The following is a 25,194-nucleotide window of genomic DNA, read 5'->3' as shown; positions in this document are numbered from 1 at the left end:
ACCTGACCCCTTCACCTTTTCCCAGTCAGCCACCACCAGTTCCACACTCGCCCTCCTTCTACAAGCTCAAAGGGGCCCCAGATAGAGGGGAGGGTTCGAAGGACATGTCAGTCAAAGTTAAACACATTGTACATTGGATTAACGCCCCCCCCAAATACCCCCCTATACAATACCCGTGGAAAGTGGGACCTTCAACTTTCCCATAGAGCCTCGAGGTATTAAGGTGAGATGATGTGTTGAGGTTTCCATGTGAAAAAACTGAACCGTTGACTTTATTTAGTCAAGACATTTCACAATTTTTTAATTAAAATTAGTATTATGGCTTTCAACTTACTTAATACAGTTATGTGAAATCTGCTGACTAAATACTTTTAACTGAAGTCAACCTTTCAGTTTTTTCAGTGTGGCATGTAGAGGCGTTGGCCTGCACGTCGGCTCCTTCAAAGTTCCCCTCTTTCTGCACCGCCTTTTGTGTATGAGTGTTTGTGCGTCTGGTTCACACACTCCCTTTCCTTCTTCTAGTGTGTTGGCTATATTATTCCCCGTGTGTGTGTGTGTGTGGTGTGTGTGTGTGTGTGTGTGTGTGTGTGTGTGTGTGTGTGGTGTGTGTGGTGTGTGTTGTGTGTGTGTGGTGTGTGTGGGTGTGTGTGTGTGGTTGTGTGTGTGTGTGTGTGTGTGTGTGTGTGTGTGTGTGTGTGTGTGTGTTGTGTGTGTGTGTGTGTGTTTATCACAGACAGTGTGGTGTTCTCTTGCAAAGCTGCCCCCCCTTTTCCTACTGTGAGGGGAATTCTGTACCATGTGTCTGCGGTTTTTAAGGGAGCTTTAAAAAAAAAAAAAAAAAAAGCACAGAGGCCTCACAGTCCCCGAGCCTCCTCTTCTCCCCTTCCTCACTCATTCCATGTGGCACTTTAGTGCGCTTTAAACCTCCCTTTTTTTGCTCAGCAGCTATGCGGAGTGACAGAGCTAATTTCGCATGCAGCCTGTAATAGAGACAAATCTATAATCACGACAAACATTCTCTCATGAGGCGAGAGTGAGCGTCAGATGGTGGTGGGGAGAAAGGGAAGGGGAGGAAGGGGGGAGACAGAGAAAGGCTTTTTGTTTGGCTAAGTACACTATGTGAAAGAGGGGGTGGTGAGGACTGGAAATACATTAAAAGATGGTTGCATCGGCTGTGGCATTCGCGGTTTAGATTACCTCACATCGGGTTTGACCATGACTTTGTGGGTATTCTTACTTTATTGAGTCTGCAGTGATTAACTATAACCTATATGTAGCCTAAGGACTGCAGGGGGGGGGGGGGGGGGTTGTGAGGATTAGCACAGGCAGTTTGCAGTGTACTGACTTTAATCCTGGGCTTTATTGGCTCTGTCAACATACAGTAGGTGTACCTAAGCTAAAGCACCTGTGATATGTTGTTTATTATGGCAACTAAGGGGAAAATGGTGGGAGAAAAACACAAAATCTCGCCCGCTACATGTCTCCATACACGTTCGGTGTTGTAGCTTACGCCTATCTCTGCTATATACTTGAATAGGTATGAATGATGGGAAGGAAGCAATTTAGGAGCATGGAATAGCGCCTACATTAACATTCCCACATGTGCTTTGGGAGCAAAAGCTATTTCCCTATCCTACATCCAGCGAGTTTCCTGTGGTCTGCTCTGCGCTGGGGAGGAAGTCATAAAGACGGGAAGACTTCCTGTATTGTTGGCAACATGCAGCAGTACGGACTGTACATGTTGGCTATAAGGCCTGGTATCAATGATGTAAACACCATAAAAAGTGCACTCAAAGCACTATCAAAGAGGCTAAGATTGATATCACTCCAATGGAACAGGCATGTTTTCACTGGGCTTTGCAGTCGTGTAAGGGATCTGATTTTTAAATTAAATAAACTTTGAGAAACTGTTATCTATATATAATCGATCAAATCTTAGTTTTCGCATGGGTCACTGTATCTTATGCAATGCACGTTCAATAAGTTCAATTTCACTGCATGCTTTTCAAGACGTGTTTAAGGGATGCTTTTGCAGGTTTTTTCTAAGTGAAAGGAGTGTTTAGAGAAAAACATTAATAACCCTGGGGAGGACCTTGCTTTTTTTTAAACGTGATAGGTTAAGCCTCACCCTAATTGTTTTCAAACAGTCATACACAAACCAGCACCCTCTCTTAAACAATGTGAAATGTAGTGTAGGGCATGAGTTCAGAGCAGTTCAAACAAGCCTTTTTTACTTTTAAAATGGTTTAAATAAAGGGTTTTTAGGTGTGTAGAGTTAAAAGTGTCTGGTATATAAAAAAAAAAGAAGTTACATTTTGGAGAAAAGTGGAACTATTTATTTCCTATCTCTTCTTTTCTCATGGGAATGCACACTTATTCCCGTGCACACCCTGCCGTGCATAAGGAAGTGGGGGTTATTCAGTTCATTTCTGTGGCAGGGTGCCAATAGGTGGCATGTAGGTGTGTTTACAATGATGCAGTATCAACACACTCACAACTGAGAAGATGATCCTCCCGCCGGCTCAGACACAACATGTCCACCTGTTTGGCCTCCATCCAACCACACCTCTCTGCTGCCTGAACTCGCTGTCCTCTCTCTGGGCCGCCGCCCAGCATCCCCCTCCTCTCTTTCTCACTCTTCTTGACCGGAAATGTTGCTGCTGGCAGCCGAGGCGGGCCCGTCACCGTGACAACCAGATGGCAGCTGGGCCCATTCTGACGCCCCTGCTCCTGTTTGTCTACAATCCCTGGAATGGGTTCATGTGACTTATTACTTGAATTAAACCTTAGTCTCAAAGGAATACTTCACCCACAGAGTGTTTATCAATGACTCACCGAGTGTTACCTAGAATTTGTGAAGAAAGCAGTTTTTCTCACATGCCTCCATGGTACATTATGGAGATTTTCCTAAGACTGAATTGAATTAAGATCAAATATATCAGCCTTACCTGATATATGCAATATACTACAGCTTTTATGTATCCATTAATATGCTCACTCCTTTCATAACAGATTAATTTAGCTTAAAACCTTACTATTCGGAACATATTTGCATGATGCTCGGGACTATGAAGTATTTCAAATAGATTGCATTAAACTGCAGGAGTTGTGTGAGTTGTTAAACTAATATTTTGCTGTTCAATTTGTAAAGAACTTATTTCATTTGTGGATCCTCGTTGACGGCAGAGGTATCCTAAACATTTCTCCATGAACTCCAACAGCTCATACAGAGTTTCCCATTGCCTAAGGCTGCATCCCAAGGAGGAGGAAGAGTTAACTTATTCATGTTCATTTCAGAGAAACCTTGAAATTCTTGCAAATCATGAGGAACATGTCTTGCAAATAATGCTAAAAGTTTAACACCGAATCAGGTGCACTGCTTATAAAATATGAGAAGGAGGAAATGTTTTAACATTCTAATTTCTTTCATTAAACCCTCTGGTGTTGGTGTGTGTGTGGGTGTGTGGGGGGGGGGGGGGTTCTACATCTTTCAGGTGCTAACAAGCTTTTTTTGTCCACACTAACCTTGTTTTCTCTCAATGAAGGAAGTGAGGGGATCCACAGGTGCATGATCTGTGTGTGTGTGTGTTCTCATTTCTATTAATTCATACATAGGGTGCCTCTGTCTGGGTTGAGCTACTTGGCCATCTGTGGACGAGGATGATAAAGATCCCATACATGTTAACTAGAAGAGAAAGACAGATTTATAATAGCCTAAAAAAAAGCTTATTTAATTAAACCGAGTGCTGAGTGAGAGGGTGCTATCACTATCAAATAAGACAGGGATGGAGCTCCGCCACCAAACACCACCTTGGTCAAATTACCAGTGAGACGTGTGATTAACTCCGCTGGCCACCGCCATCAGTGAGTGCAAATATCTTATCAATGGGAGTGGCGAATGTGACTAATGCAGCTTTGCAGGCTGTGAGGATAACAATCAGGCTGTTTTATTTTCCCCCATTACAGTGGGGACATCTGCTGTAGTCTCTGCGAGTGTGTGTGTGAGTCAATGACGGCGAGTGTGGCGAGAGCCCTCCCGTGTCTGTGGCCTTTCAATGCAGATGTTCACACTCGCCTCAGATCGTAAAACTTAGCGCCTTCCGCTCTTCTTCTCCCCCTTTAAATCAGTAGCACTGTTGTTTCTTCTGCCTTAAGCCTGATTTAACAAACATGCCCATTACATCACTCAAAATAAGTCACGGAAAACAAAAGAAACCACAAGCCCTTTTTTTGTTGTTTTACTTTTTTTTCTCTTTTAGTCAGATTTTTTTTTTTCTAAAGCAACAGAAGTAAAACTTGTCTACATCAATGGCAAATCTCACAATATTTCCCATTCAGTACCATCCACGGGGGAACAGGAGGAAGAGATAAAACAATTTAGAACAGCAGCAGCAAGTTTCCTGCACATTTCATGAACATCTTGCTAAGAATTAATGAAATCATATAGCCACTTCAACTCTTGAACCCCGTTCGTCTGAGCTCTCCTGAAGGAACTTTAGTCATGATATGTATGTCTGCGATCATCGAGCACTTCATCACGGACAGTCGGAGAAACAGACTGCGGGCAGTTTGACGAAGTAAAGTTCATGAGACGCTCAGAGCTGAGAGGAGGCTCTAAATGGCAGGATGATAGTGTCCGCTTGTCAAGATTGAAAGCCTGTTTGTGCGCTCTTCTTTCTAAACTATAAGTACCTTCAAGCATTTGGCTGAAAACTGCTGAGTTTCAATATGAGAACATCTCCAAAAGACATTAGAAAGACGGATCATGTGTTTGTCTGACTCTGCAAGTCTGCATGATCTGGTTGGAAGTTCATTTTTCTTCCCCACTTTTGCATTAGTAATCATTACTAGAGGCAGTTCCAACCTCACATCCCAACCTGCTCGTAATAAAGTTGTTACGCTCTAGGCCCCCTGAAAGTCATGTGAACAGAGTGAGCTAGTCCATGAACTTCGAAGGCTCCCAAACGGCTCTTCATGTTACCACAGTTTACCACGGAGCCTCAGTTTCGCCGCTGCGAGGCTCTGGTGCTCGCAGCTCACGCGCGTGCTCCACTAGCACCGCTCATCGCGTCCAAATCGCGCACGTTCCGTGTTGTCCTGTAGCAGGCACCGCCGATGTCGGGGAAACGATCTTCAATACTCCGAAAATAATCCCACCAGACTCCTTTGCCCCTCCAAAAGATGGATGTCCTTGTCCTTTTTCCTTTTCGTTAATTCAAGCGAAAAAAACTCTCGATCTTCTCTCGAATTATTAATATTTTTGGACGCCCTCGGCTCGCGTTCAGGGCATCCCGAGCTGAATAAGGGCGTCAAATGACGGCAAGACGCCCCTTTGGCGGAAACGCTGACAGGCAGACAAACACATGAGTACAATTTGTAGCAAATAGATGCACATGTATACTATTTAGACATTTCGTGGTGGCCTTTTCTCTTCCTCTTCATGCATTTCTTTTTTAAATCCTCGGGTCAAAGTCATAGGGAAATTCAAGGTTAAAACGTACGCAGTTCCTCGCAATGACCTTTATCTCCAAGTGTCACGTAAGCGAGGCCAGATATGTCACAGTTATTTTCCCCGCGGCAAAAGAAAACAATGGGGGAACACAAAAGGTTACAATTTTAAAACAAAACAAAGCAATACGTCCAGACTTAGGAGCTGAAGGTTGCTTCTTGAGGTGCTGCTGGAGTTTAGTCTTTATTTGTTGTTTTGTTGTGTTTTTGGCACCGACGGCCCTGCAACAATTAACTCCTCCATTTATGGCGTAAGAGAAACAGTCCAAAACTTCTCAGATTAGGGCCATGGCTGTCAGTCAATTCATCCGATAGATCATTGTCACATCGAACAAACATAAACAAGTTATTTTCATGAGAACTGTACAGCAAAAAGAGACAAAAATAGACATAAAAATAGACTTAATATATTCTGCTAGGACAGCCCTGCTAGTGCTAGCTGCTTAGACGGGGTAGAGAGACAGACAGATAAAAAGGACAGACAGGCACTTAAATGCTGATGCATAGCGGAGATTAAAGTAAGAGCTAAGCAAAAGTCAGAAAGGAGGGAGGGAAGGAGATAGAAACGGTCCTAAAGGGGGATTTAGGGTCAAAGCACTTTCAATTCAACCAGTTAAAACGTTTTAAAGTGTAAACATCTTAGAATTTTGGTACCTTCATGTATAAAATAACTGCGAACAAATGAGCAGTTTCATTTATTATTACGCAATGGCAGAATTGAAATAAGAACCGACCCCTTTCCGGTGCTAAAAGCAGTGTGCTGACCGCTACAAAGCTAGCATTAGCATGGCTATTGATAGGGTCTCTATCCTCAGCTGAACGTACGTACCTAATGTTATTTAGCATCCTGAGACGAAGTGGATTAAATGAGACACAAGTGTCTGGAGCTAATAGCACTAATGGGATTGCTTGGCTCTGTATCAGGGGTCTCAACCCTGAGCTGTAGTCAGCAGGACACTGAATTTACATCCTGGCACGATGCTAACATGTTGATATGACCTAGCTGGCTTTAGCTAACTAGAAAGCGGCTGTATCCCCTGTTACACGTGCCTTATCAAGCCTGTGTGTTTAATACTTACGGTTTATGGCTTTGTTAAAAAGTTAACAGAGAGAGAAAAAGACGGAAATAAAAGCAGCGCAAGTCTTAATGAGCTAAATGCTAACACAGGCTACGCTAATATATCTCACAGTAGACAGGAAGCCAGCAGGTTGGCTAGTACCGTTATCATCATAATGTTAGCAAAAATGCTGCATTCATGTCATATTAGATTATTGTGATCAGAATCAGAAACAGGTTTATTACCAGGTAGGTTTACACGTACGATTTGTTATACTGTTAATGTCATTATCCAGTCGTTTAGTCAATGCTCTATTAAACTTGGAGCTTAAAGGTGGGGTAGGTAATTTTGGAGAAACCAGCTCGAGTGCGCTAGAATTTGAAAATACACAACCGGAAAAAATCTGCCACTTCCTTACAGAGCCCCTCCTCCAACACACACGAACGCGCACATGACCAATGAGGGCACGAGATAAGTTTGTGCACAGATGGAAGGCTGACAGGCAGGTAGGCCATCCAGTTACTTTAGCCGGGCCGGCTAAAATGATTGGTCGTGCTTTTTACAGTACTACGGCTTCCACAGATGACATTTTTTTAATGGATTTTTTGTCAAAGCACTTAAGATATTCATTGCTATCGGGATGTTAAGAGCATTCCATGGAATATACAAAAAGTGTATCTCGAGCCGGTTTCTCAAACGTACCTACCCCACCTTTAATGACACAAAATACATTTAAGGATAATGTTTAAATGGCCATCTATTGACACCAAAATCCTCCCATATGACATGAACGCAGTAAAAGCTCATACCAGTATCTTCTGTTGCACTTTTTTTTGTAACTACATTAAGTCAAGCAAATCCCCCCCTCAGAAAAACCCAAAGCTTCAGTTAGTTGAGGCATAGTTGAAGTTTTTTGTAAAATGGCTACAATCTGAAAATGAGGCACTTTTTGAGCAGATATATAATTATTTTCTTTTCTTTCATACACTGAATATCCACCATTATACTCTTAATGATTTGAATTTTTTTCAAAAAATCAAAACAGAAATCCCCATTTCTTCCCCCCATACCCTTCTCTGATTGGCTTACACCTCGTGGAATGAGAGCAGCAAATAGCTTTAACAAGAATGTCATTTGGCACACATCCATGTTGCTTCCACAAGATGACAAGCGAAGAAGAAAAGTTTTCCAACAGTCTCTCAAAGTGCTTCTGGGGCGTGTCCGATCCAGCTGTTCGGCTCAATGTGATTGGTCGACACAAAAGGAACAGGCGGAGCTTTAAAGCTCTCCGAGGAGCACCAGATTGTTTCCCAAAGGACGACGCACTGACATCAACACTCTGGAAAGGAGACAAACAGAGAACATTGTTTGGTTATACGCAGAATAAACAATAACCCAGATATGAAGAAGAAATAAATATTATGACATGTATATGCAGCATCACTTGCTTATCAGGATATTACAATATTTACTGTAAGGTTATCAGTGTCGGCTTATCAGTCCAGGGTCACAGTGTCCCTCAAATGACAACAGTACAAAAAAAAAAAAAGTAGACAAAGCCACAAAAGCTGGAAAAAAAATATTTAGAGAGGAAGAAGATAGAAGATAAAGCCGTGACGGTGAAAGTGAGATACCTATTGCTGTGTCTGCAGAGCAAAGTGTGTGTGTGTGTGCCTCAAAAACATCCAGAAATGTCAGCCCTTCACATTCAATATTGGACATGTAAGCTCACAGGTGTGAATCACAAAGGAAAATGTCACTATAGTAATATTTCAAAACGGTACATGTCCCAGCAGCACATAGGAGACTTAACTGGCCTTCTCTGCAGAGTTGAAAGTTGATAGGATTAGCAGGAATGCAGACTTAATGATAATTCTGCTCCTGTGTAGTGGGTAGCAGACGAATCACATGGCGCCAAGCAGCCATCTGTTGGTTTTACGGCCCTTATGCACCGTGTGTTTTTGGGGCTGTCCGGCCGAAAGTTTACAATTAATGGCCCGGACACACCAAGCTGACACCAAAGAACTGACACAGACGGACCCCCGACTGTTGCGTTGCCTCGCCTCGCGTCTTGGCCATGTGTCGCACTGGACACACACCGCACTTCAAGACTTCAGCCGACGGCCAAGAAGCACGTAGGAACTGCGCATGCGTGAGTGGCAATAACTCTCCTTACCAGCAGGCGTCGGTAGTGTGTATTCGTCATTCAAAAGAGGCAACACCGGAAGACAGACTGCGTGATAACCGAGAGAAGAAGAACAGACTGCGTGATATAAACAAACAGCAAATAGCGTGTGCGTTCTATGTTCACTCTACAGCGAGAAGCTCATGGGGCTTTCCCGAAGCTGTGTCGAGAGCTGGAGTTAAATGAAATCTCAGATTTGCCTTCTTAATAGTTTGTTTGGTACCCCCTCACTTCCGTTTCGCTTCTCATGCAACTGATTCGCTAGCTGAACAGCCAATCAGAGTGATTTCTTTTGCCGACAGCCTTTGGCCGACTGCCCGCCGATTCAACATGTTGAATCGGTGGGTTTTTCGGCCGAAAAGGTGTCGGCAAACGGCTGAAAAGACACGACGGTGCGGGACACACCAATCTGAGTAGAGCGTGTCGACGCTCATCGTCGGCCTGACGCCCACCGACGGACAAAATCGGCATGGTGGTGTCCGGGCCTTTAGAGCGAACTGTTTGTTGATCAATCCAGTTCTAACAAGTGTCATGTGAGGTACGTCCACTGACAGCTGAGTTAAGAGGTCAGCATGCTATTAAATGATGTCTGAAATGCCACCCCCAACACCTTCCAGTTTTACTGCGCCTGCATCAGCAATTTTTACCCACCCATAAAACCTACCCCAACTGCTGCGCTATTTTAGGCACAGCAAGGGGATCTTTGTCGTCAAATCAAAATAGAGGACCAAGAATATATTGAGAGATATTTCTACGGACGGTTTATTTATTTTGGGATCAAACTACATCATATTTCAAGATCAAAACACTCATATGTAACGTTAGCGACCCGACCCGACACATGCCATGTCATTTTAACTTCTACAAATGTTCAGTGACGGTCAACCTTAGGAGCTATTTGGAAAATATTATGATAGGTGTGAAACAAGGCTAAATATAGTCTTAGATTTCAGATATAAGTAATAGAACTTTACTGCACTTTTAGTGTACAGTTTTACTATTATGCTGCTCTGTTTATTGTATTTTTGTTACTCTGGCACAACAATTTCCTTTCGGGATAAATAAAGTCTTATCTTATAAGTGTCTTCTTTTATGGTTTTAAAGGCTGCATTACAGTAAAAGGATATCATTTTCTGAACTTCCAGACTGTTCTAGCTGTTCTATTATTTGCATGTCCCCACTTAGTCATAATATACCCATCATTTATTACAGTTAATACAAAATATTGATTTATTTTATCAGAAATATTTTGATATTTGATTTCCTCCCAGTTCCAACAGGATCCCAGTGAGCTCTCCTCCTTGCACGACTGTAAAAACGCCAACATCGTAAAAGACTTATGAGGTTGGTTGGGGTTGTCACCTCCATCTCGATCCCTCATGAAGACGACAAGCTATGATTGGACGGACATGTCTCCAGCTCGAGTCATGGCAAGAATTTATGATTCAATGTTGCTACGGGCCAACCAATCAAAACACGGAATAAAATTATGCAGAGTACGCTGGCTGACCCCGACACGAGAGCAAAGTCTGACATAGAGATATCACACGGTCTGACACACATTTCATCAGACCCACTTCAGACCGTGTGACGTGCAATTAACCCCCGAGATAGCAGCGATCACATGGTGTGTGCGGACCTTTAAATGTGTCATAATGCTATTGTTCTGATAAGAGCATTGTTTAGTATGATAACTGTGCATTGTATCACTGCTTTGTCACACCTGTAAAATGTTGGCATATTTAATGAAAGAGTGTGTTTGCACTGAATGCAGGATCATATAAAGATCCTTCGATGCCTTTTAAACTGTCAGATGTGATGACTCACACTGACAATATACAACACTTAAAACAACAAAGACTATGACGCATCTGTTGTGCAATATCACTTATGTGCAATATATATAGTTTATACATACTCCGCTTTATAATTATTATTATTACTGGCTGCTATCTCGTAGTTAGACAATTCATCTACTGAAAACAACTTGGATGAGTCTTTTTGTATTTTATAATCTGTGTTATTCATGCATGCCTCTTAATTCATATTTTTGCCATTTTCTGATCTTCACTTTTGCAGTAAGGATGTACATTTCCCCTCAGTGGGACAAATTAAGGTATTCTGATTCTGAAATGAACTCAAGTCGCCGCCAGCCAAAACAACCACTTGTGAAGCTCTTAAAGAGAACAGGCAAAGACAGAGTTCTGTGTCTCTTTCCCCAAATGCAGCACGCAACGGCTCTCTACTTGCACGGGGGGTACTCTATATTTATTGCCCCTCCCTCTCTCTTTGCCAGTTAGTCCTCTTCCTGGTGCAGCGAGCTATTTAGCGCCCCTCAGCACAGACGAAGTGCCCGCCGTGACGGCCCTAAAGCGGCTGCCCTCATTCAGTGGGACGGCTCCAAAACAGCGACACAAACAAAACAGACACGGCCAATCAGAGGGAGCGGAGGAGACAGGCCCGACACATTCTGGTGCCCTGCCATGGACACACACACACACACACACACGAAGCCACTAAAGAGACACAGATGAAGATGCTATAATTATGCGGATGACATTCACTTAATGATGACCTTTCTCCAAACACAGACATGTGAAATTACACAGGGAAGCGACTCTGCGATGCCCGATCCTATCCTCTACTCGAATACACAGGAAATGTTTCCACTTTAATCAAATATCGCCTTGTTGTTTTTCCCCTGCTTCCCTTTTCCATGAGCCTGAGGCCTCCCATAGCCGAGTTTGTCTATTGATCTCATTCACTTCCTTGTATCGCTTCTCCATTTGTGGCTAAATCGATGTCATAATGACGGCGGTGAGGATGGTGTATGTGTGCTTGTTTTCCCATTTCTCTGCCAGACTGTTTAAATCAAGAGGTTGCACAAAGGCTATCTGCCTCCACAGTCTGTCTCGCCAATAACTGTTCTCTAGCTGCCTGAGTGTGTGTGTGAGTGAGTGTGTGTGGTGTAATTAGGAGAGTCTGGGTCTATGTGATGTCTCAAATCGAGGGCCAGCCTCAAATTGAAAAGCCACCCTGTTCTCTGGTCGTAAATCGAGTGTGTCGGTCTGTCATTTTCGTGCCGCCCCGGCTCCCCGAACACAGCGCTGTGTGATGTGAGTCACCGAGTCCACTGGTCACTGAGTCAGTTCGAGTTAAATCAACTTTTTATTTATAAGAGGGACCTATACTTGATTTACCACAGCTCACACATGGTTGCAGAAAATGAGAACAAGCTGCAAGAAAGACAAAACACAGTGTTATCAACCGACCTGTGAGAACAAAAAGCATAAGCGGACCAACTTCAGCAAGAGAGATAAATGGCTGGAAATCCCCATGGTGTCTTTCCTATAGCTCATATTTGTGTACACACCTTGTGAGCCCTAAGGGAGAACATGTTCTCCTCCTTCTTGGATGCATCAATGTGAGCTTTGGCTGTGGTTTGAAAACACTTTCATTCTACCACCAAGTTTGTGCAAGACACCAAATTCCTTCCATTGAACAAGGGTGCAGGCTCTAAAGCCAACCCTGACCTCTGACCTAAAGACTGAGGGAAGCAAGGAACTGTCTCCTGGATATAATCAAGGATTACATTATTACAAGGAAGCTAAAAGCCCACCGCTTTTCCATAATGGGCAGCAAACTTTCGATGCCAGAGAGTTCAGCTCTTGCAATCCCCCAGTACTGTTATTATTCGGTTTAAAAATCGCCGTGCCGGGCAGGAGGTTGGTACACATGAGGCGATGGACAGCTGCAGATACACAGAATGAAAGCAGCGGGACTGCTCCTATATCACATCTTTTAATTTCCTCAAAAAGGACGCCAGGAAGTCTGTCAGTGATTAGATACATAATGTTCCCAATGGTGACCACGGTGATGTGTAGGATTTCACAGTAGTTCTCTGTTAGTCGTACATCTGGCACCAATTGTGGATGACGATATAGGGTTTCTTACACCCAAAACTGAGATTTGAACACTGTGGTTCAAAGAGATGGCTGTAAGGAGCTTGAATTTGAGATTTTAAGCAGTTACAACGGGTTGCAATGACCCAGTTTCACTGCGAAACATGAGTATACTGAATAACTTTAATATCTTGGTAGAACACCCGTGCAGCCGACTCCCCTTCCGGTCCATGCGTAACCCTCATCATGTTCCAAAAAGTCGCATCACACCAAGAAATTGCTTAATATTTATATGCAGCATGTAGCATATTTTAGAAGTTCAGACCAAGCATGTTAGCTAACAAATTAGTAACTCCTCCATTGGTCGCACCAGATCAAAACAAAGTCCGAAATTGGCCAATGGTTGATAAGAAAGAATAACCCTAGGGTGTGTGGAGTTTAACAACAGATGTTATAGACAGAAGGATGAATCAGTATTAGGGGAAATAGTCTGCAATGAAAATTATGCAAGCCTGGGTTTGCAAAAAAAGCAAGCTAGAAGCTCTTTGAAGTGTACAGAGAGCGATTGTTTGATACTCAAGATGACAAACTTTGGGTGGAGTGCAAGCTTTCACATGTATTCCTTTTGACTGCCAAGGCCGCTGAGTCATTCTACTAAGATGTGACGGATCTGAGGACAGATATAAATGCATGAAAACATAGCAACTAAATGCATGTTGTGTAGTTTCAAATGATCAGGGACAAATGTATTGATTCAAGCTATGAGTGATTGGATTGGTTGATTTGCTGGCCCTAAATAGGCACTGAGCAAAAAGCGTATTTCCTGGGAAAGCTCTTCTGAGACAGAAGAAGCCTTTTTTCTGTGTTCGCAGAAACACCAGCAGCGGTTTGTTTGGAATAAATACAAGGAAAGATGGCCCGTGGGTGAGCATCGATCACCGGCAACGCTGAAGGCATCAACAGAAAAATCAAAGAGAGAAGGCGTTGCAGTTTTTCCCACCGAGTTTGAGTGACAAGTGGTTTCTGGGAAGTGAAGGGCATGAACACAGCCCTTTTGAACATGTTGTCTTTTACAGGGTGATCTCAGTACTACCAACAAATCCTATCAGGATGCGTTGTATTGTTTTAAACGCCCCCCTAAGAGCAGTGAACGCAGCACATTTTGTCTTTATGTCTAGCTGTAGTGTTTCAATGCATAACACTAAGCAGTTGGCAGAGGAGAGGAAGCTGTTGAGAGTTTGTAAGCCGTACTTATTACACTTCACACACACACACACACACACACACCTAATGTTGCTTTTAACGTTGCTGCTGTCAATCACACTTACGCAGTTACAACGGCTACATAGCAACCTATTATCCAGGTGTATGGGTGCAAATTGTGTAATGTATATGCACATAATGTATAGTGAAAAGTGACCAGGTTTACAGTTGCATGAAAAAAAACACAGGGTGGACTGAGGATACTCGCACTTGCAAAAACACACCTAAGGCTATGACAATGAGTTATGAAATCTCAGGCCAGGAGAGGATCATTTTGACATGACATATTAAAAGCTTTGGCTCATTAAATGTCATTTCTGTCGTCTGAGATTTTTTTTTTTGACATGATTGCATAATGATTCAAGTGAGAAAAAAAATCAAGACAAGAGGCTGCGGAGTAGTTTCATTATGCAGCGACACAGTGGGAGAGTGGGTGTGTTGTGGCACACAGCGAGCTGGAATGCGTGGGGACAGGACGAGACAGACAGAGACAGAGCAGCACTGCTGAGTGGGGGGAAAAGGAGAAAAAAAAGGTGCATTTGTTGGAGAACCACATCCAATGCCCGCATGGAGCTTCATACCAGCTTTTCCATACATTTCGATAATCGATTAATTGTAATTTATCATGCAGAAAAGCTCTATTATATGGAAATATTCTGCCTTACTTTCTTTTATAGTCATATTGACCTGAATATCTTTTTCTGGATTTACAAAATTACACACTTGAAGGCTTCACTTTAGACTCAGAAAAACTGGGATATAAATGTTTCTCTATTTTCTGTATATACCAAACGATTAACAGCAGATAAAAAAAAAGAAAAAAAAATGGCTGGACGCCACCCTATTCTAATCTTTTTCGAAATTAATGATTTAAATATAATCCTTAACCACAGGCCTACTTTTCTCTCCCCTGTGTGTCCTTAAATTGACACTTTAAACCAAAATATAAACTTGCATTTAGGTTTATAGAAACAATAAGCATTTATTGAGAAATACTTTCGATTTAATGGCCAATAAAACCATAAAAGTTCAATTAAATTCTCCAAACAACCCAGAAATGAACGTTTTGCATCTAAAGAGTGCAAAGAAATACTTTTATTTTGAAAAAAAAATCCCTTAAAACATATTGGATTTGTATAAAAGTTGAACTCTGTAAAAGGTTTAAAACGTGGACGTCCTTGTGTAACAGTATCTGGCTTCTGAACTGAAATGTGACTTTGGACCTTCTGTCCCGGGACACACACGGCTAAAGCCAAAAGGACTAAAGGGTTTTTGGGATTGTTCCCTCTCGGTCTCTCTTGCGCACACACAGTGTTTGCTGACTCAGACCACCGTTTTCTCTCCATCTGCGTGTGTCCTGTCACTCCACCAGATCTGCTGCTTTCTGCCGACACACACACACACACACACACACACACACACACACACACACACACACACACACACACCACACACACACACACCACCACCACACACACACACACACACACAACCACACACACACACACACACACACACACACACACACACACACACACACACACACCACACACACACACACACACACACACACACACACACACACACACACACACACACACACACAAACACACACACACACACACACACAACACACACACCACACACACACACACACACACACACACACACACACACACACACACACACACACACACACACACACACACACACACACACTAGAGGAGGCGTCCCGAGTGAAGTGATAAATAGAGTGATAGCATAAGCAGGTGGGATCCTCATTTCCAAGTAAGGCTTTTCCCAGAATGCCAGCTCTCTCCAGCTTCTTGACGTAGACGGACGAAAAAATGAAATGCAAGAAGCCCTGTTACCCCATCTTTAAGAAAGGCAGCTGCACAGCCGAGCTGCTGTTGGGACATTTGTTTCCGTCTTTCTACACGGCAATGTGCGAAATCATCATATTTCAAATAACAGTCAGCGGGGATAATTCCTATGTCCATGTTCCAAATGATTAAGGTCTTTAGCCAGATCTTTAAAGATAGTATTATAGAAATAAATAACTGCCCGGTGTCGGAAAATAGTCATGAGGTAAAACGATAGTCATGTAGGTCCTGTTATTGGTCCAGGGTCATAATAATGCCAAAACCCATAACTCTTAAAGGGGCACTATAATGCTCTCTACCGTGACTTGTCTCCATGCTTTAATGTTCAGAAAGCTCTTTATTTTCCTCATACTGCCTGTGCTGCAGCACCTCTTTTCACCCTCTGTCTGAAACCAGAGCCCAGTCTGCTCTGATTGGTTAGCTGGCTGGCTCTGCTTGGAGATGTCCCGCCCCTTAGCCTATCACGTATCACGGAGCGCTAGCCAATTGAATCGCAAGTGTTACATAGTGATGTCTTTATGTCACAGACGAAAACAAAGAACAATGGAAGTGTTTCAGGCAGGGGTGGGGGGGTTAGGGATTTTCGCCTAGCAGACCATTGACATGCACTTAAACCTATATTACACACTACAGGAAAGGGAAAACCCCAAAAAGCATAATAGGGCCTCTTTAACAAAGGCAGCCAGACCTGCATCATGCTTATATTGGCAATAAAATATACAGTCTTTCCCGGGATTGACATAAATCTTCCTTCTTCTGCTCAGCCAAAATAAATGTTGTACTCACTTACCGACTAAACCAAGTTCCCCCTATGTTATTTCACTGTCTGAGTGTTTTGCAGAGTCAGACGAGAACAATTGACAAACCTTTGGATCATTAAAGTGATGAGGGGTGTGTGTGTGTGGGGGGGGGTGACAGGGTTGAATCTGCTTTGAGTTTGGAAATCCTGTCCTGTGTGTTTAGACCGATGCCAATCTGCGTCCCACAGTGCCTCTGTGTGTGTGTGTGCCCACGCGCCAGCTTCTGCCAGTCTGATGATAAATTGCGTAATTATTAATAGACACCCCTGCCCCTTCATACCGCAACAGCCCAAACACACACACATCACAGAAGCTGCCTCCGTTTGTATTAAGTTTCTACATGTTGCTTTATTAAGGGCAGTAACCAGGGGTGTGAATGTGTGCTAACATAGTGACTGACTTTGCATGCATATGAGTGTAGCTGAAGAGTGCCTGAATTGGCTAACTGTGGTTAGACAGGCAGACCTCAAATATTTATCTACAGACCTTATAGAAGCTCAGCTACACTTCTCGCCTTCCCTTACAAACATGTATGCTTCATCTCTCCATCTTGTCTCCTAATATCCCTCCTCTTTCCTGAACATACTATATTTAGTTTAAAGTTTGCTTCTTCTTCTAAAACAACTAAGAGGACTAAATTGCTATTCCGCAGTTTAAAGTACATGTCATTTGTAGTTAATAGGCTCCTCTAAGTGGTTGGATTCCTTACAAAGTTGGACATGAATGAAGACCGCTTGAATTAACCAAAATAATGTCCGAGGAAAAAGAACATATGTCAAACCGATCCAAATGGAGACGTAGAGTGTCAGATGGCACAATAACACGCTGGTCGTGTGTGTAATGTATGAGTCAATGCACCGCAAGCCATTGGGAAATAAGTGTGTGTTGGAGTGGAGCTGGACAGTGTCGCTGTCTTGGGTCATGGCTGCACAAGCACATTACTACATCTTATGACTTGAAAGGAAATGCACAAAGACAGACAGGAAACAGGCGAACTAACAAACATAATTGTGTATTTTCACTGTAAGCACACTCTTTCTGTGTCACACAGGTGTATCAAGTGAGATCCCGGTGGACGAGAGGTCCCTACGTCATGTAACTGAGCAGCGCGATGACGCACGGCCAACCATTTGCTTCGCTGTGTTGTTTTGGACGGGAGGTGATGATTCATATTCATATTCTGCTGGAGTCCAACAAACCCTCACTCAGCTCCACTATCATCAGCTTAGGGAACACGGCGTCACCACCAGGCTCGGACGCAGCGGAGCGTTCAACACATGCTGATGACAAGCACTCGTTAGCACCTAAAAACACACTCAATCAGTGCGTACAACTGGGGAACATGAGCAAACCAAAACTCACCCCACGTTTTCTCTGAGCTTCTCTGGTCATGAATACAAACTATTTCATTAATGGAAAATGAAATTCGGCAGGGATATAAACAGAAAGCACACAGAGTGCCACTCTCCATCTCCTCAATCTGCTATTTCGACTTGTTTGTCAGTGTGACTAATGAGTAGAAAGGAGAGTTGTGCGCATTTCATTTCCTCTCCGCTGCCCATTCGAGGCTTTTAATGCTCTGGTTAGGCGCTGTGACGCCGTCAGTGGAGAGGAACATTGTGTTGACGGATGTGGAGAGGTGAAGTGTGGGGGGGATAATTGTAGGTTGGTAGAGATGGTCTCTGCATGAGCATCAGAAACAGAACATCAAGTTTCCGTGAAGCATAAAAAGACAAAAACATTTAAGATGCACGATGTGCTCATGAATAGAACACAAACAAACAGCCAGCGGGACATGCATGGCTTGAGCGTACAATGAAGGCAAACAAGCCTGAAAGCACGTAGATGAAGCTCATTTAAATGCATGGTTAGAGAAATAGAAACATTTACTGTGCAGACACTCGTCCTACCCGGTGCCAGTTGGTGTCGGGTGGGTGGGGTTTCCACATCATTTAAATTTGGCATGACAAGTGAGCGGAAGAAATATAAATCCTGGCAAACATCACTACATGGCAAAAGCTTGGCATAGCTGCTGAATCCAAATGAAGCTACTTTTTTCTGCTAACACCTGAAAGTTGTCCTCAAATTGAGTTCAAGTTTGACCTTAATGATGATTACTAGGTAAGAGACAGGAAAAAGACTCAATATGTTTTATATGTTGTTCTTATCTGTATTTATTTATCTTGTCAGATATACAACTCATCACGTAAATGGTGTTTATTGGTCTCTAGTGAAAGTGATGCTAGGTATTTAGCATCATAGGGGCAGTTCAGAAATCCATGTAAACATGACCATTATTCAGTTAAAACGAGACGCTGCGTGCGCACCTCCTAAACCGGAAGCTCCGCTCGGCTAACCATTATAATCCGTTTATTGCGTTTATTATTTATAATTGTAATGATGGATTATCAGTAATCATTTTAAAGTCACACAGAGACATTGGATTAACCGTTTTTATGCCCTTGAACAGAACTTTTGATCACAAAACAGCAAAGGTAAGACATCATTATCATCATGGCTACGTAAAGTGAAGTTATTTTCTTGCTCTTTCCTGGCTGCTAGTTCAGTGAGTTTTGGTCGTACAGTGATGAGACTTATATCAATGGAATCTGTGGAATCTCAGCTTTCATGTGATATGATGTTTGTGCAGATAAAATGACGTAGAAAAGATCGCTTTTGCCAGTTATGTGCTAAAGTAGCCTTTAGCCCCGTTAGCCCGTTTTGCTAAGGGTTGATTTAGACTCTTGGTGTTGGACTTCTGTTCCGTGTAGGTAAAATGGTTAATATTGTCTGTTAGCTGAGTTTCTTCCCGTTAAGTGGGTATGCATCATTAATAGGTTGCTAAATGTTAAGAAGCCTTGAGACGCTGTTTCTTGCAAGATGTTGCGTCTGCCCCTATGGTCTGCCCCCGGGAGTCTCACAATAAGAGAGAGATGAAGAGTGGCATTCACAGTGGCCAATCAGAGTGGTACTCAAACCGGATACACGGGATGAGGGTTCCCAACCAACCAGAATTGTTTAAACTAAGGAAGTAGCGTAATTCATATACCGATAGCAGCACCGTTTGTCCAGCGGCTTAACGGTACCCTGCTGAAAAAAACAGCATAGACCAGCTTAAGATGGTTGCTGGTTTTAGCTAGTTTTAGCTGGTTTTAGCTGGTGTTAGGCTGGTTTAGTTGGTTTACCAGGCTGGACAAGCTGGCCAGGCTGGTCTTGCTGGTGCACCAGCTAAACCAGCTAAACCTATCTACTGGCTGGTCAGGCTGGTCAACTTAGCTGGTATAAGCTGTTTTTTTCAGCAGGGTATACCAATACCGTCCAATCAGGTACCGGTACAGACTTATTACCGGTTCTCGATACCCATCCCTAGCGTTAGCTTATGTTCGCTAGCTATACTTGATCAAATCTTCCAACCACAGCTGTCAAAATACACGGTCAACTGCCAAAAATAGGAAGCCTGCTTTTGGCTTTTCCTTTTGTGGAAAAATAAATACCAATTAGTTTAAAAAGGAACACAAATTCCAAGAAGTAAGATCGTACATTCAGTTCTGTCAATTAGTTTTTACTTAAAAATTCCTGAGCCACAAGAAATTAGTTGAATGAGTTAAAATGTTCATGTTTGAGTGAGCTAACGTTTGACATAATGTCTTGGTGAATCAACTACTGATTAAATGGGCTTTTGGTTTTGCACTTCGAGGAACAGACTTCTATCCTAATGCACCAAATCAATTTGAACGCCAAGAAAACCATTTCCAGTTAGAAAACCCCTTGCATTGCACACACACACTGTGCCCCAAAAGCAATTTAGGCAATTTAATTAAAATAAGCCCTGCAAAGCACAGGAAGCTGTTAGTTGGACTACTGAGGCCCGGTTGACCGTGCTGACGCGAGGTGACGTCGAGGTGAGGCAGCGCTCTAAAGGTTAACGACCGTTCTCAAGCCAATAATGGCTGCGGGAGAGCAAACATCACGGCTACTTCATTCGATTTGCACTGATGAGTTATATAAGGCAGGTCGAGGGACTGTTTGTTCTTTCTCTCAATCACCACATAGGGGGTTTCAATGATCTTAACCAAGCAAAGTGGTCTAGTGGGGGGAGACGTACTAAGAGTTTGTTCATATTTGCATGTAGATGTCTGGAGGTAGCATGTGTGTGTGAGGGGGAACAGTCAGGGGTTAATTTAAAAACTCTCTGTCCTTGTTTCCAGATTGGAAAATTCTTGACTCTTTGTCAATTTGGCTTCATAATCACATTGAGCAGAGCTGCAGAGAACGTGGACCCTGGGCCGGGTCAGTATTAGGTAACTGAAATGTAGGCTTTGTGTGTTTAGTCTATAGTTTCCCTCCAGGCAGTCAGAGTTGAGCAATGGTGTCAGAAAATGGTCCCATGATCCTGAGTTCTTTGTTTCTGATTTCAAACACCCAATTTCCTCACTCTTTGCAGAAAGTCCTCTGAGCCCCATGTTGCAGGATCTGTTGGCTACAATAAAAATTATTTGATTTAAATGTTCACTTCTTACACTTGAATAAATCAAAAACGTAACTGAATGTGGACTCCAGACTACAGGCTGTCATACATTCAAAACCTTCGACTATCAAGACTAGTAATTACGAACATCTGCAAACAAACGACTTCTGGTTTTACTTTCAGTAGAGTCAGCTGTTCCAAAAATATGGTCTGATCAGCAAGCATTTCTCTTCCTCATTATTTACTGTCCTCTAAATAAGAGGCTAGGGCCCCAATCAGAAAGAGAACATTTTGATGGTTGAAAACGTAAGGCAAGGAGCAGTGATTCCCTGATAACACAGAAAATGTTGGTTTTAAAATATATTAGGGCTACCAGTAAATCTTCTTGGACAATGCAAATGATGTCTTGGTTTTTTTAACTTAACTTAACATAACATTAAGCTTTTATCCAAAGCGACTTACAATGACCAATGACAGGGACATTCTCCCTGGAGTAACTGAGGGCTAAGTGCCTTACTCAAGGGCACACTAGTGGTGATGTTCCAGGCGGGATTTGAACTCACGATCTTCAGCCCACCTCACTATCCATTAGACCAACACTACCCCAACACTTAAGATGCTCAGGGCTGTCCTGTAAAAGCACATGAAGAAAGCTTCATTGGTTACACTCAAGGAATGATTTGAAGCAGTAAACAGATACTACAGTAACTTTACATGTAGGAGTTCAGTGTGGGGAGTTTGGCTGCTCTCCACAGAGCTGGGCTGTAGTGTAATTGGGCGGACGCCATGAATAATATACTAATGGTGCGTACTAATAACACTAGCACAAAACTAAATAAAGTAGAGCAGCAGTCTGATGAAAACTACTTAGAGTGTCGGTCCGAACTGGCAACCTTTAGTTTGACTTAAATAACAAAACGTACAGCCTTAGTATTTTATGACTGGGGACCTTTTCTTTGTTTCATTGCAAAGTGTCACCATTTTCCCAAAAGAGTGGAGGATTTATAAAAAAAAGCAGCCTTCTTTGTCTAAAATGGCTTAATTGGACCCAATTCAAGCAGTCTAGTCAGATTAGGGCTTAACTGGTAAAGCCTTATGCTGCGTTCACACCGGACGCGATGCGACTATTCGCTTCGCTCCAATCGCTCCTATCGCATCGCTCTAAACGCTGGAGGTTCACCGCGGCTGCCAGCTGTGTTTACTCGCATCATTCAAACAAGACGCGCTGGCTTGGGAGCTACAACTACAACAAATGAACATATTTGACCGCGATTAAATTGTAATACACGTTTCTAAATGATGCCGAAGTAACAACATACTGATACCGGTTAGTAACAACCATGAATTAATGCTTTGACAAGTCTGCAGACAAGACGGCTGGCGAAACACCTTTTAAAATGCTTGTTTTCTGAATGAAGATCGGGTCGACCAGGCTAAGCTAACGTTGTATATGCTCATTCCACACTCATAACAACGGCCTACAGACATAAATAAAGCAGCGACTGTATTCGCCATGGCACAGACAGTCTGTGGTTGTACTTGTACTTGTTTGTAACTTTTGTCCAGTTTCTGAACAGATATGAGGAGCTGTGAGCTCTGTGTGCTAACAGCTAACGTTGTGTGGTTGAACGTCAGTGACGGCGGCTGAGATCCTCACCGCTGATTGGCTTCCGCGAGAACGCGTCACGTGAATTTGACGCTCGAGTTGAAAAAATTGAACTCTCGCATTTAATGCGGCACCGTTCAATCGCCTCAATCGCGCCGCGTCCACCGCTTCATGCGCGACCGTCGGAGCGAATTCGCGTCTGTCCGCGTCTCTGCATTGACTTTTACATGTAATCGCGCCGCCCCCAAACATCGCATCGCGTCCGGTGTGAACACAGCATTAGTCATCGCCACTCCTCTGAGAACAACTTGACCCCTCTGCAGGAGTCTTTAGTGGATTCTCGCCCTGTTGTCACCTACAGAACTTGAACTGACCCCCAGATCACTTCCTGACCTCCTCTCATCCCATAATCCTCCTCCACTTCATCCGTCGGACGTCAGCACAGCTCGGGATGCAACACACACCCACACAAAAATGCACTAAAACCACAAGCAGCCACGTAAACAAACACTGTTATACCGCAACAGACGTACACTCGCACATAGGCGGCCTCCATGCGAGAAGTGGCTCGTTAGTAGACGGTAATCAGCTTAGTGCTCTCCAACGCCCACCGGCGCTAAGCTCTTTACAGACAAACCCAGTTAGAAAAGTAGCAGCTGAGCGACGACTTGGCCCCGTATCCGATGAGACTCACACAGTCAGACGCACACAGATCATAGTGGAGAAAAACTGTGGCGGTGTTGACATCAATACAATCACCTGAGACACGGCAGAGATGTGTGTGTGTGTGTGTAATTTATATGGGTGAAGAATAGAGAAGAAAAGAAAGAAATGGAGAAGATTGGCACACAAAAAAACTCAAATAAAGCAAAAAGAGAAGCTCAAACGTGTTCCAGGGAGAGTGTGAGCAAGGAGGAGGAGGAGGGAAAAAACTGGCAAATAAGGAGTGTGTGTGAAACGCTCCCTCCCACTCCTTCCCTCCTATGCCCTCAGTAACCCCAGTAGGTTTGTGGGTGGCTGCTCAGTTCTTTTTAGGCAGCGCCCGACGCGCTCCGAGCCCGGCATACATCCCATACCACAGCACACAATCAGCGCTCTGTAACCGGGGTCGCACACACACACACACACTGAGAGCTGGCACGCTGCCACACACACACACACACACACACACACACACACACACACACACACACACACACACACACACACACACACACACACACACACACACACAGCACACCACACACACACAACACAACACACACACACATCACACACACACACAACACACACACACCACACACCACACACACACACACACACACACACACACACACACCACACACACACACACACACTACACCAACACACACACACACACACACACACACACACACACACACACACACACACCACACACACCACACAACACAACAACACCACACCCACACACACACACCACCACACACCACACACACACACACACACACACACACACACACACACACCACACACACCACACACACACACACACACACACACACACACACACACACAACACACAGTTTTGTGTCAAGTTCATGTAACAATTCGGTCCAACGCTGTCTAGACTGAAATAACTCAACAAATATTGAACGTATCGCAGTGAAATTTGGGAAAGGTATCCATGGTTACCAGGGGATGCATTAATATTTCCCTTCAAGATGTATTGGGGATGATGGGGCTAATGTGTGTCTCTTCTGGTGGTATGAATCTTTTTATCTTAGTCAATGAGAGTGTATTTCATAATGTAGACTGTTCTAACTTGAATAGGGAAACAAATGCACTGAAACGTGACAGGTTGACAAAGCAATAGCATTCCATGTATAAGTAAACAAAGTAAGTATTATGCAATGCAGAAATAAAGGCTACATTCAGGCTTTAACCAGTACCAAACCTTAGCCTGGGCCGTCGGGCATAGTTTTCTAGGAAAGATCCTTCATGTGATCCAACTACAGTATATCTGCACATTATATCTGATGAAAGTCCATAGCAACCCTACAGCATGTTCATTCATTCATTCATTTAAGCAGCTTGTACACAAACTCGGCACACCAGACTGGAAGCTCCTTAATTTGTGGACCACGATTATGAAAGAGAAGAAGTCTGGTGTAAAAGAGCGAGCAAAAAGTCCACAAAGAGACGGAGAAAGGACAGGAAGAGGGGCAGAAGAAAGAGAGGGGTTGGAGAGCGGAGAAGAGAGGCATGGCGGGGCAGAACGGCTTTGTTCAGAACAGAAAGAGCAAAACCGTATTGACAAGAGAGACAGGAGGGGTGTGTGTGTTTAGTTGAGGTAGGCTTAAGCCTGGTCACTGAAGGTAACTTAGGCGATACATTGAGGAGCTTTCGGCTGATCCCTACTTCCTGAAAGGTGATTGGCTTCCATGATCCGTCTCAGCTTTCCTTATTGAGTACAAGTTAACACAGCCTTGATTTGGAGTGTGTAATTTGTGTGTTTTCATGCACATAAATCAGGACTTTT

General features: G+C 43.4%; 1 protein-coding gene across 1 annotated transcript in view; it reads right to left on the bottom strand.

The window, feature by feature from the left end:
* Positions 1–7,195: 7,195 nt before the first annotated feature.
* si:ch73-335l21.1 (insulin receptor substrate 1-B) overlaps positions 7,196–25,194 on the bottom strand; it is a 41,651-nt gene continuing 23,652 nt past the window's right edge. The window contains 1 exon segment of the mRNA XM_034136855.1: positions 7,196–7,905. Coding sequence (XP_033992746.1) covers positions 7,898–7,905 — 8 coding nt within the window. The 3' untranslated portion in view covers positions 7,196–7,897.

Source organism: Trematomus bernacchii, unplaced genomic scaffold (assembly GCF_902827165.1).
Source record: "Trematomus bernacchii unplaced genomic scaffold, fTreBer1.1, whole genome shotgun sequence".
Lineage (NCBI taxonomy): Eukaryota > Metazoa > Chordata > Actinopteri > Perciformes > Nototheniidae > Trematomus > Trematomus bernacchii.
Note: the sequence above shows the minus strand (reverse complement) of the source record. Positions and strands in the feature narration are given on the sequence as shown.